The sequence below is a fragment of the Dasypus novemcinctus genome, chromosome 9 (genome assembly GCF_030445035.2).
Source record: "Dasypus novemcinctus isolate mDasNov1 chromosome 9, mDasNov1.1.hap2, whole genome shotgun sequence".
Lineage (NCBI taxonomy): Eukaryota > Metazoa > Chordata > Mammalia > Cingulata > Dasypodidae > Dasypus > Dasypus novemcinctus.
In genome coordinates this window covers 98,213,994-98,228,138 of record NC_080681.1, presented here as the reverse complement: position 1 = coordinate 98,228,138, position 14,145 = coordinate 98,213,994, and the positions used below count along the sequence as shown (strand labels likewise).

Below are 14,145 nucleotides of genomic sequence, written 5' to 3'. Positions count from 1 at the left end.
TCTTTCAGAGGACCCTAGAGACCAAGCGGTAGCTAAAACTGAGCCTCCTCAGTTCTTGCTTGACCTCTCAAGTGCATAGGAGGCTGTTGATCACGCTTTGGTACTTTCTGGTTCTTTTCCCTTTCTTTGCTTCCAGGGCTCACAATAAAAAGTTGTTTACCAAAAGCAAAAACCAAAAAAACAAAAAACAAACCCAACAACAAAAACTCTCGCTGAAGGAAGAGCTTCTAACATTCCAGTATAGGAAATTTTCAAACAGTCGTGGAGTGCCACTGTGTACCAGGCATTGTTCTAGGTGCTGCAGATACAACAGTTAGCAAATCGAAGTCCCTGCCCACATGGAACTTGCTACCTTGTTTATGGCTGACTCTAAGTCTGACAAACGTAGGCGCCCTGGAGACATCTGCACACCAAATGGAGGCTGAAGGGGTGGCAGCACAAGGGTGGTGCTGGGGTGGGGGTGGGGCTGTAGGGCTCAGGGCCTGCTCTGGAGCATTTGCAGAAAATCCCCCTACGAACAGGGCCTCCTCGCATCTTGGAGAGCCCCCTCACCCCCAGTCTGGCTGTAGGGGACCCTTAGCTGGCTCTGCCTGTACAAAGCTCTGCTGTTCTTGTGATCTGGGCCCGAGGGCTCCAGGCCTATGTGTGTGGGGATGTGTGACGATCTGGGTGTGCGTGTTTTTCTGGGACCATAAACACAAGAGTGAGTCCATGTGGCGCAGAGGCCTGCCGGGGAGGAGCTGGCCCACCTCTAGCTTCACTGCTCAGGAAGTTCAATCTGCAAAAGTCTAAATTTAGGTAAAGGAAGGAAGGAAAGAAGGAAGGAAGGCACCCCCTTGGCTTCCTATGGAGAGAGGGGAAGGGAAGGGGAAGAGGGGCAGGAAAAGGCCTGGCCTGGCCCCTGCCCTTCCCCCAGCTGCCCCGAGGGGCGTTTGAGCAGGGAGAGAAGCTCAAGACTCGCCCAGCAGCAGCTGCTCTGGGCCGCCTCCTGCCTGCACTTAGCAGGACGCTGGACCAGTGGGTTTGGGAGACCACTGGGTGGCTCTGGCTCCCCTGCCCATTCAAAACAGTGGTGCCACTTGCTGGCCAGGCGTGTATCGGTGCACCTGGTGGCAGAGCCAGGTGCTACAGAAATCTGAGTTTGGGACCCTGCACTGTCTAGCCGAGAGACGGAGGCGTGGGTGAGAAGGGCGGGAGCGGCGGACAACACAGGCTACGGCGGCTCCAGATGAGGAAGTTTTATTGCTGACATGCAGGAAGAGTCCCCATGTAGTACAAAAATATGTCTTTATACAAACTTTTTTGTGACTTTTTCCGTTTTGTTTTGTTTCTTTACAATAGGACTTCTCTCAGTGTGACACCCAGTGAGGGCAGACCTAACCTCCTCTCGTTTGCTTTGCCAGAAATGTAATCAGACACATGGGTGAGCCTTGGAAGGGGCGGTCTGTCTGACAGGGCTGTGGAGACCCGGAGGATATTGCTTTGAAAAGGAGGAGAAAGACCACACGAGGAAAGCAGGCCCTGGAGGGGTCTGGGCAGGCTGCTGGCACGAGGGGCTCTGCAGTGAGGCGCCCCGGCCAAGTCTCAGGGCTTCCCAAGAGGAGTCACAGGGGCTGGGAGCCCTGGGCTGGGCTGCCTTTCTACTCCCTTAGGAGTTTTCTTTTTGAAATAAATATAGACAGGAGGGCACCCCCTGTCAGCACGATGCCCTGGCTTTCAGCAGTCAGGCAGCTGATAGAGGCAGAGCTTGACGTTCAGGGGGAGTAAGTGCTAGGCTCAGGTGGGCTCCCACAGACCCACTGAGGCAGAGGCATGAGCTGCCCAAGTGCTAGGATGGGGCTATGGGGAAGAAGGGGCGTGGGTGGCCCTGCTACTGCTGGCAAGAGGTGGCCCCATTTTTTCCAGATGGGGAAACTGAGGCACAAGGAGGTTTGGGAACTTGCCCAAGGTCACTCACAGTGAGTCAGCTTTGGAGAGGCGGCAGCTTACACTCTGGGAACATGGTCACTGAGGCTTTGGGCACCTCCCCCTGGGGAGCAAGGCCAGACAGGAAGGGGCCCGAGGGCCCAGGGCTGCCTGGAAGGGAGGCTCAGCCTCTCTGCGGGGATCCTGCCAGTTGGGCAGAGGTGTGGGGGTGGGCCTCTGGGAAGGGTCTTTGCTTGACACTGGGCAGGGTCAAGTCCAGTGAAGGGCAGGGGAGGGCATTCTGGTGAGAACAGCGTTTCTGGCAAGACAGGCATCCACTTCAAAAAAACTTGGCTCAGCAAGGGCAGCGGGGCTGCTCTCAAGCCAGGCAGGCCAGGCCCCCAGTCCCTCCAACTCTCCCCACGAGCCCCTACTGCCACGGAGGACCCTGGCCAGGGACTGCTAGGAGACCCCAGGGCAGGAGACGTGCCACCCCAACCATGCTCTGAACATAAGCATGGGGAGGGGGCAGCAAGAGCGTGCAAGCAGGCCCCCCCAGCTCTCAGGTCCGGCCCAAGCAGCAGGGACCCCCTCTCACACTGTCAAGGTGACCTCGGTACCACGGGAAGGGCGAAGGAAACCAGGGTTAATGCAAGTGTACAGCACCTCAGAGAAGCTACTGAGATGGGGAAAGAACCGAGTCTAGAAAGGCCTCCCTGTCACCAGAATAGGGGCTAGTGGGCTGCAAGTGAGCGCCTGGGGGCTGAGGAGGGGAGCCTCTCTGCGGGTGGATACCCGGGACTGTTCAGCCAGGCTGGGGGGGCAGGGGGGACAGGGGCTGAGCCACCTGGAAAGGGGAGAGAAATTGGTTTCAGTAAAAAAATAAATATAATTTGAATTAGGCTGTGGATGAGGTGGAGGTTTTCCAAAGCTGGAGGGAATGAGGGGCCTGGGCCAGTGTGGGGAGGGGAGGGAGGGAGGGAGCAAACAGGGACCATGGGAGGGCCACAGAGGCGGGGAGGAGTGGGAGTTCATTTTGGGGGCCAGCAACGAGCTGCACTTTCAGCTTATTTGGACTGTGGGGAGCAGCTGCCCCTGGGCTGGGGCCCCGGGCGGGGTGGGTGGGCTCCCTCCTCCTCCCTCACGCTCAGTCCAGAGACAGCATGGTTAGAGAGACAGAGGTAGATTAAAAACGTCATGATCAAAAGCAGATTAGTTATCTAGGCTTCTCCAATTAAAAAACCAACAACCAAGCAGTCGTTCTGAAAGGTAGCCACGTGGTACCTCTGCTGACCCTGGGTGTGACCTGGGCTGTCCCCGTCCCTGTCCCCATGGCAGCCTGGGGAGAGTTCAGCACTACAGGGCTCAGCCCCAATGGCGGGCCTCTGGCTGGGGGCCAGGAGGAGGCGGCAGCTGGTGCTGGTGCCTCGCGGAGGCTGCTATTTCCGCAGGTAGCGCTGGGCCAGGATGGCGGCATCGAAGGGGTTCATGGGCTGCGCGTCGTGGCCCAGGCGTCGCACCGGGGGCACGCTGCCGAACTGCCGCTTGGGCACCCAGCCCCGCGCCTCGTGGATGGAGCTCTTCTCCTCAGCCAGCAGCAGCTGCTGCCGCATGTAGTTCTCAAACTCATACTGGGAGCACTCCTCCGTCACCTTCGCCTGCGAGGCACAGAGAAGGAGGGAGCCAGACGGAAAGAGACATGGAGTGACCAAGAGACAGGATGACGGGGAGACAGAGACAGAGGGAGAGGGAGAGTGGCGGAGATAGAGGGCAGAGAGCGGGGGCTGAGGGCCGGCTGGTCTGGTGCCTGAGGCCTCCCTTCCCAGGGCACCCCACCCTCGGGCCTGACCTAGGGCGGGTGGCTGAGCACTGGTCCCTGAAGCCCTCCAGCCAGCCTGGGCCTTGCTGGCTGCCACCGGGGCTGGTGCAGCAGGCTCCAGCCGGAGCACAGACCTGCCGTCAGGTCCAGCCCATGCCTTCCTAACCCCCGGACCTTCAGTCAGCTCTCTTCCCTGCAGCATGGGGTGGGAATCTCCCCTCCAGACGTTCTCGTGAGCCCTGAAGGGCCCCTGGGTGTCAAGTGTTGAGCGGGGCCTGATACATGCTGCAATATGGATGAGTCTTGTAGACACACTGAGAGAAGTAACTAGACACAAAAAGCCAGATATTGCATGAAATAACTAGAAGGTGCAAATTCATAAAGACTGAAAGCAGATTACAGGGGCTGGGGGTTTGGGGAGTTACTGTATTATGGATGCAAAGTTTGGCTGATGGAAAAGTTTCAGTAATGGATGGTGTCCGATGGTAGCGGGACACTGAATGTAATTAACATCACTGAATTGTACACCCAAAAGTGGTTAAAATGGGAAATTTTGTGTTGTATATGTTACCACAAAAATTAAAAAAAAAAAAAAGAGTGGGGCCTGGCGCTGGGCTGCTCAGCCTCTGGGCGACCCTGCTTTATCTTGGCCACCTGTATGGGGTCCCAAGCTGAGCTCCCCAGAGTGGCCCAGGCAGACAGAAACACGCTGAAGTGGCGGGTCCCTGCGCTCAGCAGCAGAGGGAAAGCAGCCTTGGATTCAAGGCTCAGGTCCACCACTTCCAAGCTCTGAGACTTTGTGCAAATGATTCTCCCTCTCTGAGGCTGTTTCCTCTTCTGTAAAATGAGGACAGAACACAGGCTAGCCAGGCCTGCAGTGAGGACTGAAGGAGATGGGCTGGGAATGAGTCCTTGGCACCGACTATTGATGATGATTGTTTTTGGTGGCTGAACAGCCCCAGAAGCAGGGGGACCTGGGGGCATGAGGACTAGCAGTCCTTCTCCTAAAGGACCTGCAGCCCCAGGCCCAGTCCTTCCCATCCGACCTGCCCAGTGCCTGCTGTGGGACTGCAGGGCAGACTGGGAGGGAAGACCCTTGCAGCAGCCTGGGCCCGGCATCCTTCCTGAGGCCCGGCCAAGCCCTGTCCTCCAGGGGGCACCCTAATATCACCTACCAGCTGCTGCCCAGTGCCCTCGCCTCCTGTCCCCTCCCTGGGCCCAGCACTTTCTCCAGTGCAGGGAACAGGGCAGGAGAGAAAATGGAGAAAATGAATCATCTGAAAATTGAAAAGCAGGAAGGGTGAGAGAGAATGCTATGAGTCAGAAGAGCAGAGAAATGACCTTTTAAAGGGCCAGCACATGGCACAGCCAGGACGGCAGGAAGAGGAAGCTAAGGAGCTAGCTCCCACCTCAGCTGCTGGGCAGCTGCTGCCTCTGCCCCTGCCACCTGCCCTCCCTGGGGGCTGGGCCCACAGGACTCAGGTGACAGCCCGGCTGCCCTTTCAAACTCACCTCCTGGGAGCTGTCCGCATTGCTCATTTGGTCATCGATGTCAGGAACCACTTGCAAAGGCCCGCTCAAAGACGACAGGGACTGCCTGCAGGGAAGCAGACAGGTCAGGCGGCTGCAGGCAGCCCCAGGCGTGGCTCCTCACAGCTCTAAGACTTGGCTGGGTTTGGGTACTTATTTGGGTTTGCTGGGTTTGGTACCAACTCAGCCTCTTCTGGTTTGACTGACTGCTTCTCTCAGCCTCAGTTTTCTCATTCAACAAAGGGGGGCAATTTCTACCTCATAGGATGTGGTGACAGCTCACAAGTGGACCTGGCATGAGGGAGATGCTCAGACCTTGAGTTTTGCCTGCACCCATCCATTCTGGAATTCACGCTGCCTGGCAGAGCCTAAGGATGGGGGAGCGCGTCTTAGAGCCCAGATGTGTGCCTGGTACCAGTGCTGGTCCACTTACCAAGAGGCAATGATGGCACTGAGAGCCTCCAGGACATCAGCGGCGGCAAGGCGCTGCTGAGGGTCGAGGACCAGCAGTTTCCGGATGAGACACACCGTGTTTTCCGAAACCCTCCCGTCCCTGACGCAGGGAGAGAGAGGGAGAGAGAGGGCTCAGTGGGGTGCAGAGGTGCTGCTCTGTGACCCAGGGCTCCAAGCCTTGCTGTGTTGCCTTGGTCCCTGGAACCCTAAGGGCTGGGGCCCCTCCCCTTCCCGGGAGGAGGGACTCACTCAGGGATGGTGTACTCGGCAGCCTTGATCTTGCGGAAGAGTTCCTGCGGGATGCTGTCGTAGAAGGGGAACTGGCCGTACAGCATGGTGAAGAGCACCACGCCCAGGGCCCACATGTCGCTCGGCTTGCCCCGGTACGGCCGGCCTGGAGGCAGAGACACACGCTCAGCCCCCCCCCGCCTGCCTGCAGGGACCGCACTAGAGCCTGGAAAAAGAACGGCCCTGGGATGCCTCCTGCCAGGGGCTCGCGGCTCCTCAGCTTACCAGCCAGGTGCCTGACTTGCGACCCACGGCCCCTCCATCTTGCCACCCTCACCTCCGGGCACCACCCCTCCCCCCATTTCCCAGAGCAAGCCACACACACACTGCCTCAGTCCTCTCCTGAGCTTCTGCACACTCTGCCCTCTCCTGCTTATCAAACTGATTCCACTGTGTGCTGTGGAGTGCGGCTCAGCAGATGCTGTTCCCGACACCCAGGGAGAACAGAGCCCCCCTGCTGCGTGCCTTGCGCAGCCCCTCGAACTCCTGTCCTGCTCTACTGTACTTCCTGCCCCCTGGGCTGTAAGTTCGAGAGCTGGGCTGGGTTTCTAGTCCCTGCACCTGAGCAGGTCAAGAAAGGTTTATAGAATGAACACGTCAGCTTCAGCCCCCCGATTCCACCACCCGGCCTGTGTCCTGCCTAGTACCTCTCTCCGTCTGTACGGCTCCCCCTTTTGGTCTATTTGTTTACAGCCTGCCTCTCCCACCGGCAGGTAAGTTCTCTGCTACAGGTGCCTTCTCTGCCTTTGTTCACTGTTGAGTCTCAGTGCTGCCCATGGACTCAAATATTTGCTAAATGAATAAATGTCCAGTTAAGCAACCTCTTTGTGCAGTTTCCTCCTCTATAACACAGAAGAGAACTAACATTTAACGGAGAATCCCCTTCACGACAGCATTGTAAGAAACACTTTTGTTTCATTAAATGTGCCACAACTCTGTGAATTACATATTATCTCTGTTTCCCACAGAGGAAACTGAGGCCCAGGCATCTTATCTGCCCAAGGTCACATGGCTGGTCATGGGTAGAGCTGGGACATTCCCATTTTGGGGGAGAGTCCGTCATCTCTCCATCAGTAAGTGAACACCTACCACATGCCAGCTGCCTGAATTATTCCCCCAAATATAAAATACGATGATGACTCAAGCCTTTCAACAGCCCCTGCCCCAGCAGCCACTCCCTCTGTGATGGCGCCGTCTCTGGCACACCAGCAGGCACCTTGGCCACCCTGGAGTCCCCTGAACTCAACCCAACTCTTGATGGGCATGGAAGAGATGCTCTCAGGTACCTTAGTGTCACCTCCCAGGTAGCACTCAGGCCACTAGAACCCTCCTCTAGGTCTCCTGTAGTGAACATCCTGGCCTCAAAGCCTCCTGGCTAGCTGCAGGTGCCTCTGGGGTAGGGGACACTGGTTCTGAAGGTCTCACCAGGCCCAGTGAAGGTCAAGCAGCTTACCTGGGTGGGTAAATACATGAGTGCCTGGAGGGCCTTTACAAGATGCCACGGAGCCTCCTAAACTGAGCCTGGTGGTACACTGTCAACAGGATGGCAATGATGCTGCCTTCCCGGGGCTGCTGTGAGGCCTGCTCCTGCCCGGATGGTACAGGGAGGCTTTGTGGAGACGAGCCTCTCCCAAGCTATCCCTGAGGCTGCATGGCTCCCAGCCCTTTCCAAACCCCCAAAAGCCAAAGAGCAGCTCAGGGGACCTTGTGTAGTGGATCGCAAGGTCACCTCGAAGGCAGCCCCTTCCTTCCAGATCCTGTTCTATCACGTGAGGTCAATTTGACATGTGAGTCACCTGCAGAGAAGCATAGCTCTATATGGTCTCAGAAACTAGAAGGTGGTTCAGATGTCTGAGATGTCATCACAGGTCTCAGGAGGGGCTGCTCCTGCCAGGATAGGTGTGGTGCCCTCTCAGCCTGAGCTGGCTGACAGGGAGGCACCCAGAAGGTCCCCCAGAGGGAGGACGACTGCCTCTTCCCACCAGACAAACTCTCTGGGGAGCTCCAGCTCCTGCTCCTGAGCTTTGGCTTTTGAGGGTTTTTACAAGAACCTCAAATTTTCCTTATAGTAATAATAATGCCACCTAATGTTTATTGAGCCAGACATTAGGTCAAAGACTTTTATTTAATCCCTCAGGGACCTGATGAAGTAGGTACTATTAATATTCCTGTTTTATAAATGAGGAAATTGAGGCCCAGAGAGGTCAATAACTTAACCAGACTATAAACTCTATGAGGGCAAGGCTGTGTCTGCCTTGTCACAACTCCAGGCCAGATGCCCTAGGCCAGTGGAGGGGCAGATGTGGGGCTGGAACGCAGGCTGCAGGACTTCAGAGCACACACTGCCCGCCCCCCATCATCCCACTTAGTTCTCGTAATGTGGGAGCCACGACTGTTTTCAGCTTTTAATCCACGAGGAGACTGAGGCTTGGAGAAGGGAGTTAAGGGCCACAGTCACGCAGCTGGCCAAATAGCAAAGCAGAATTAGAATATGGGTCTCTGGCTTCCCAGTCTGGAACACTTTCTCCCGCTCATTCTCCCAGACTGGAATGAGTCTGGAAGAGCCAGAGAGACAGGCCATGGCAGCAGCAGGGAAAGCCAACTGCACGAGGGAAAGTCTACAGTAAAGCAGTTCTGAGCATGGGCTTTGGCAAGAGGTCTGAGCCTCAGTTTTCAGGTTTACTACTTGCCATCACTTTAAAGAAGACATTTAATCCCTCTCAGTCTCAGTTTTTCCATTTGTAAAAAACAGGACTAAAAAAGGGACTAGTTAACTATGGATTTTCAACAGAAAACGCAGGTCATGTGCTCAGCACAGGACTTGGTACCTAGAAATGTACAGTAGGTGGTAACTGTGTAATTCACTTTTATGTATCATTACCCATCTCACCGCCCACTAGGAAGTCAGCTCTGCAAAGGCAGGGACGTTCGTCCATTTTGTTCAATTCTGCATCCCAAGTGCCTAGAACACAGCCTTCTGCATATGGACCGTCAGAAAACAGAAAGAGACTATGGAGTGGAGGCACGAAGGAGCAAATGGGGTGATGTCTTTGAAGTGCAAATCTCCAAGGTGAACTCTTACACCAGTTTGTGGCTTCCTACTGCACTTGAACGGGACACACTGCCTCACCACCCCAAACACACACACCCAGTGAATTCCTATTTATCCCTAAGATCTCAGCTCAGCTGTCACTTTCTCAGGGAACTCCTTCAAGCACCAGCTACATGCACTCACAGAAATCATGTTCCTTTCTTCTGAGCATTAATCTCAGAGTAATTAAACAGGAGTTAGTGCGACAATCACCGTCGTCCACCACTGAAGCCCTAGTACCTGGCCCAGGGCCTGCTCACAGACATGATTTGTCTAATGAATGAGCCAGGCCGGGCGGCACGAAGGTCAAGGCGTGCTGACATACCGCTGAGCACGTCGGGACTGATGTAGGCTGGGCTCCCCCTCTGGTCCTTCAGCAGATCCCCCTCGCTCACGAGATGCTTCCCGAGGCAGAAGTTGGTGATGGTTATTCGATGCGTCCTAGGAGTGGAAAGAAGCGTGAACTAACCTCAGTGCATGTACCCACAAGGGCCAGAGTGGAGCAGGCACCCCCCACTGGGTCTGCCACAGCCTTGAAGGAAAGGAGCTCTGGGCCTCACTTCAGAGGGTGGACCAGTTGCCCCCACACCATATCCAGAGAGCAGAGGAGTCATGCCCACGTCCTTTTCTGCTCCCCTGGCCCTCACCCAAAGGCTGTCGGGTGCTATCTGCACCCTTGGCTGCCGCCTGTCAAGCTGTCTCAGCAGGGACCTGAGGCCCTGCCAACCAGGTGAGTGCTTCAGGATGCACCCCTGAACCCTGCCAACTGCTTGGGGCTCAGGGGCTACAGCTTAAGGCTTAGAAAAACTTTCAGAATTTTCCAAAAAAACTCCCTCATTTATGCCTGAAGAAAAGCAGTCCAGGAGAGCTCAGTGACTTCTAAAAGCTCCCACGCAATGCTATAACGCAGCCAGCGAAGGGGCTGCCCGAGTCTCCACCCCACTGCGGAGCATGTCACCTCACTGGTTTGCTTACTCCCCACAACTAGAGACGAGGAAAGGGTGAGGAGCTACATCAACTTCCCTGGGAGGGGAGGGGACTGAAACTAAACCTAGCACACACGGTCCCAGGGGAAGGTGGAGCTGGGCTCACGGGGACGCTGGTCCTACTGCCACCTCCCCGGTGTAGCGTGGAGGAGCTCCTCCGCTGTGTCCTCTAGACAGAGACCAGGCCCCATCCTCTCGGGGCCCCTGGGTCATTCCAGCCCCTCAGAGGGCAATGGGAGGAGAAAGGAGGGGGGCGCAGCACGGTCGTCACGGCACACCCAGACTCAGGCACCCTCTGCCCTTCCAGTCCCTGCGTGGGAGACCCTAGCATTGGAAGGATGCCCTGGCAACTTTTCTGGGCAATTCCAGGATAGCATTACCTCTGTCAGCATGTGTGACTAGTCAGTGGCCCAAGAGCCCCTGCTCTCGTGAGCAAACAGAACGCTGGATGTCCTCCCTCCTGACGGGCAGGGCTGCTCCCACTGGTGCAGAGCCAGGGTTGTTGGGAGGGGAGGCCTCACCGCTGGGGGCTGCCCATCTGTGCCAGGGCCGACAGGTTACAACCGGGCAGATGCTGGGACCACTCACGGGGGACCTATAGTTTGACTTCTCTCCACTGCATGGGACATGGCGCCTGTCAATGAGACAAAGATGCTCCATGCATCGGGGAGAGCTGTGTGTGTTGTGTATGTTCCTCCATGTTTTCTGTTCAGGGAAGAAATTCCGTGAAGGAGAAAAGCAGGCAGGTGGACTCCCTGCTGGGACCAGTCCACCTAGGCCACCAATCGAGGACCAGCCCATGGGCCCTTCCCAGAACTGCAGTGCCTGGGGTCGGCTAATTTGATGGAGAGAGGGAGGGGGAGGGGAGCAGGACAGGAGAGTGGTTAAGTTCACCCCAGGAAGAGGACACAGCCCTGCTGGAGACTGTGAGGCGGAGACAGCGTTGCACGCTACCCGGAACTGAGGGACCACCATGAGCCCAGCGTGAGGGTGAGGACGAAAAGGCAAGCTTCCCACAAGCCCAGGGCTGTTCTAAGCACTGTGTGGGGTCTAGCTAGTTTAATCCGCCACGCTGTTCTCATGTGCCAGATTGGGAAACTGAGACACAGACAGGTTAAGGACACACAACTACGTTGAGCAGTATAACCTCCACCCCACCTGTCATGGGGAGGACTTTTGGCAGCCAGCACTGGAGCACGGGCAAGGGGCCAAGACAAGGCTAGGTCTGGCCCTGGGTTTGGCCACTTACCAGCACGACGAATGACCTGACCTCTCTTAACTCTCATCTCCTCCTGAGGACTGGTGAGGACAAATGGGGAGGGCTCCTGGGTGTGGGTAAACCGCTTGGGCAGAACCCAGAACATGGAAAGCCCAGGCTAAATGCTGGCTATACTCATTACACAAGAACCTCACCCCAGTCCCCAGCCCTTGCCACTGCCCAGAGGCCTTTGGGGTGGGTTCTTGGAGTCCGGCTTTGAGCCCTGAGGGACGCAGCACTGACAACGGGAGCCTGGAGCTGGAGGTGCAGAGGGAGGAAGGCAGGTGAGCCCCCACCTGCAGCCACTGTGGGTTACTACGCTAGCACGCTCTTCTCCAAGCGCTACCACTCCCCACTGCAGCAGAATCTCCTGACCATATTCATCATGCAATTCCTGGGCTATGGCCCAGACCGACTAAACCAGAAGTGCTAGGGATAGGACCCAGGTCAAACCCTGGAGTCTGAGGCCTACTGTGCCAGAGCCCTTTCCCTTTTACTGTGAAATAGCAGCAGGGGCCTGGTCTTCACTGGCTTTCTCTGGGTTCAGGCCTATGGCCTCAAGGCCCCCCAGCTTTCTACCTATGACTGTGAGCAGATGAGGCCACAGCCCAGCCCTCCCATCTTGGGGTCCCCTGGCTGGACAAGCAGAGCCTCGCGGCAGTCGACCACCTGGGAGGCTTCCAGAAAAGCTCTGGGGCTCTACTGTGGGCCTCAATGAAGGCTCAGCAGTAAGCACCTACAAAGTACGTGGTCTCTGCCATGGACAGGAAGGCACCTACTCTGACTACCACCACCTGACAGCCAGGCACTGTCTTAGCAGTCGCTGGGAAGCATCTGCAGGCTGTGTGGCTGGTGATTCGGTTGAGATCAGTGACTTGCCCAAAGTCACACAGCTAGCGAGGGGGGGGGGAGCCACACCCAGGGCTGCCTGCCCTGCTGGGCTGACACCGGGTAGGTGAGTGTCCCTGGGCAGCACTTCAGCCCCTGACATTTCCTCCCATTCCACCAAAACCGACTCATCTTTGTTCTTGTACTTAAGGCTCTCCCCTGACCTGCAGAACCACAAATTCACCCTGACAGAGTCGTGGGTAAGAGCAGCTTTGGGTCTTTCTAGGAAGCTCACAATGTGCACAAAAGCAAGTGCCCCAAGAAGGATGACTTCCACATACCTGCTTGATGGGAATGGGGAGGGGGAACAGGAGTCAGGAAGCCCTTCTGTCCCCTCAAAGCCCCCACTGGCTCCAGTGTGCCGTTGGCAGGGGTTGGGAAAGGTCAGCTCAGAGGCCCAGAGGCTTCCTCACCCCTTCAGGGGAGAGAGCAGTGAGGAGGCACCCCATCCAGGTCAAGCAAGCCCGCACCAGCCAGCGGGACAGGGGCCCTGGGGCGGATGGCAGGAGGGAAGCTCCCTAGGGAACTCGGGCCACCTCTCGCTGGAACATATGTCAAGGGTGGAGAAGAGGGCAGCTCAGGGGTACAGGGTGTGTGTGGCTGCGGGTGGAATTCCCCAGGAGCTGAATCCAAGAGGCTCCAAGAGCCCTTTAGCTATCTTGGGGAATTCTGCGGGCAAAGGGCTTGGTGCAAAACAAAAACTAGTCTGTCTTCTGCATTCCAAATGCAAATGCTGATTCTAGTTCTCCATATAGGCCTGTCAGATGCCACTGAAATCTGACTGGTGGCCCCCAGGATACTGGAGCTGAGGGTACAGGCAAAGGATTTTAACCAATGATCACGCACATGTCAAGAAGTGGGTTGCTCCAGCTCTAAGCCTCCAGGTCACCTGCTCAAAACGTGAGGCTGCCCAGGTGTCTCACTGGGAAGTTTCCCAAGAGTAGATGTACTGGTCAGAGATGGCCACTGCAGCTGGCAACGTGGCCTGCGGAGGTGGTCTCTGAGGCCCGACACTCTGGGAGGAGGAGAGCTCAGGGGAGGGCTCGGGAGTTGGATTCAGGGTTCTAGTCCAGGTTCTGCCACTTCCTTGCCGTGTGCTCTCGGGCACGTTACGTAATGTCTTGCCAATAAGCCTCAGTTTCCTCATCACGGGGGAAATATTACCACGTGAATCCCAGCACTGTGTCAGGATTTAATACAGAGAATCTCATAGAAAGCACCTAGCCCAGTGCTCAGTGAAGACAGCCAGCACGATGACCTCATCCTGACAGGGTGGCACACCTGGCAGAGGCTACTGCCGGGAGAGCTCAGGAAAGAAACCACTTCTGGGGAAGGGAAAGCCTCAGGGGTGGGGATGGAGGCGCCATGTTGTGACAACAGGTCTGGAGGGCACAGGCCAGTGTGCGCTGCCGGTGAGGCTGTGGGCTCAAGGGAAACGTGGCTGAACCACGACCCCGCTGGGTAGCAGGGCTGAGTCTGCCTGTGCGGCTGGGCCCGCGGGGCATCCTGGAGTCTCTCCTGCAGAAAACAGCATAGGCAGTACCGAGACCTGCTCAACTGGCCTCCTGAAGCTTGGCTGTGGCCCCCTGCCCTGCCACTGTCACCCAAGTTGGCAGGATGGCACACAGTACCGTGGGAGTCCCAGAAGCCCCAGTCTCCTCCTGACAGGAAGTGGGAGGCAGCGAGGGGAAGGCGGTGGGCATCAGCAGGAGCAGCTCTGAGGGACTGTCACTCTTACTATGGCCCTTCAGGCAACCACAGTGTTTTTCACCTTTTCTAGGAACTTGGTATGCATCTTGCCTACCCAAAAGGAAAGGAGGAAAAAGAATGAACTCACAGCAAACCTCACATAACCCCAAAAAGGGAATTTCAGATTTCAACCCTTTCTTTTTTTTCCAAAACAGGATGCACTTGTCATTGCGGCTGC

General features: G+C 56.5%; 1 protein-coding gene across 3 annotated transcripts in view; it reads right to left on the bottom strand.

Moving 5' to 3' along the window:
- Nucleotides 1-1,223: 1,223 nt before the first annotated feature.
- Nucleotides 1,224-14,145, bottom strand: part of STK40 (serine/threonine kinase 40) — a 43,732-nt gene continuing 30,810 nt past the window's right edge. For all 3 annotated transcript variants that reach the window (XM_058303876.2, XM_058303878.2, XM_058303877.2), the window contains exons 7-11: nucleotides 9,412-9,527; nucleotides 5,957-6,101; nucleotides 5,688-5,807; nucleotides 5,237-5,321; nucleotides 1,224-3,563 (exon numbers count right to left, since the gene is read on the bottom strand). In XM_058303876.2, coding sequence (XP_058159859.1) covers nucleotides 3,345-3,563; nucleotides 5,237-5,321; nucleotides 5,688-5,807; nucleotides 5,957-6,101; nucleotides 9,412-9,527 — 685 coding nt within the window. In that variant the 3' untranslated portion in view covers nucleotides 1,224-3,344. The remainder of the gene's footprint in view (nucleotides 3,564-5,236; nucleotides 5,322-5,687; nucleotides 5,808-5,956; nucleotides 6,102-9,411; nucleotides 9,528-14,145) is intronic.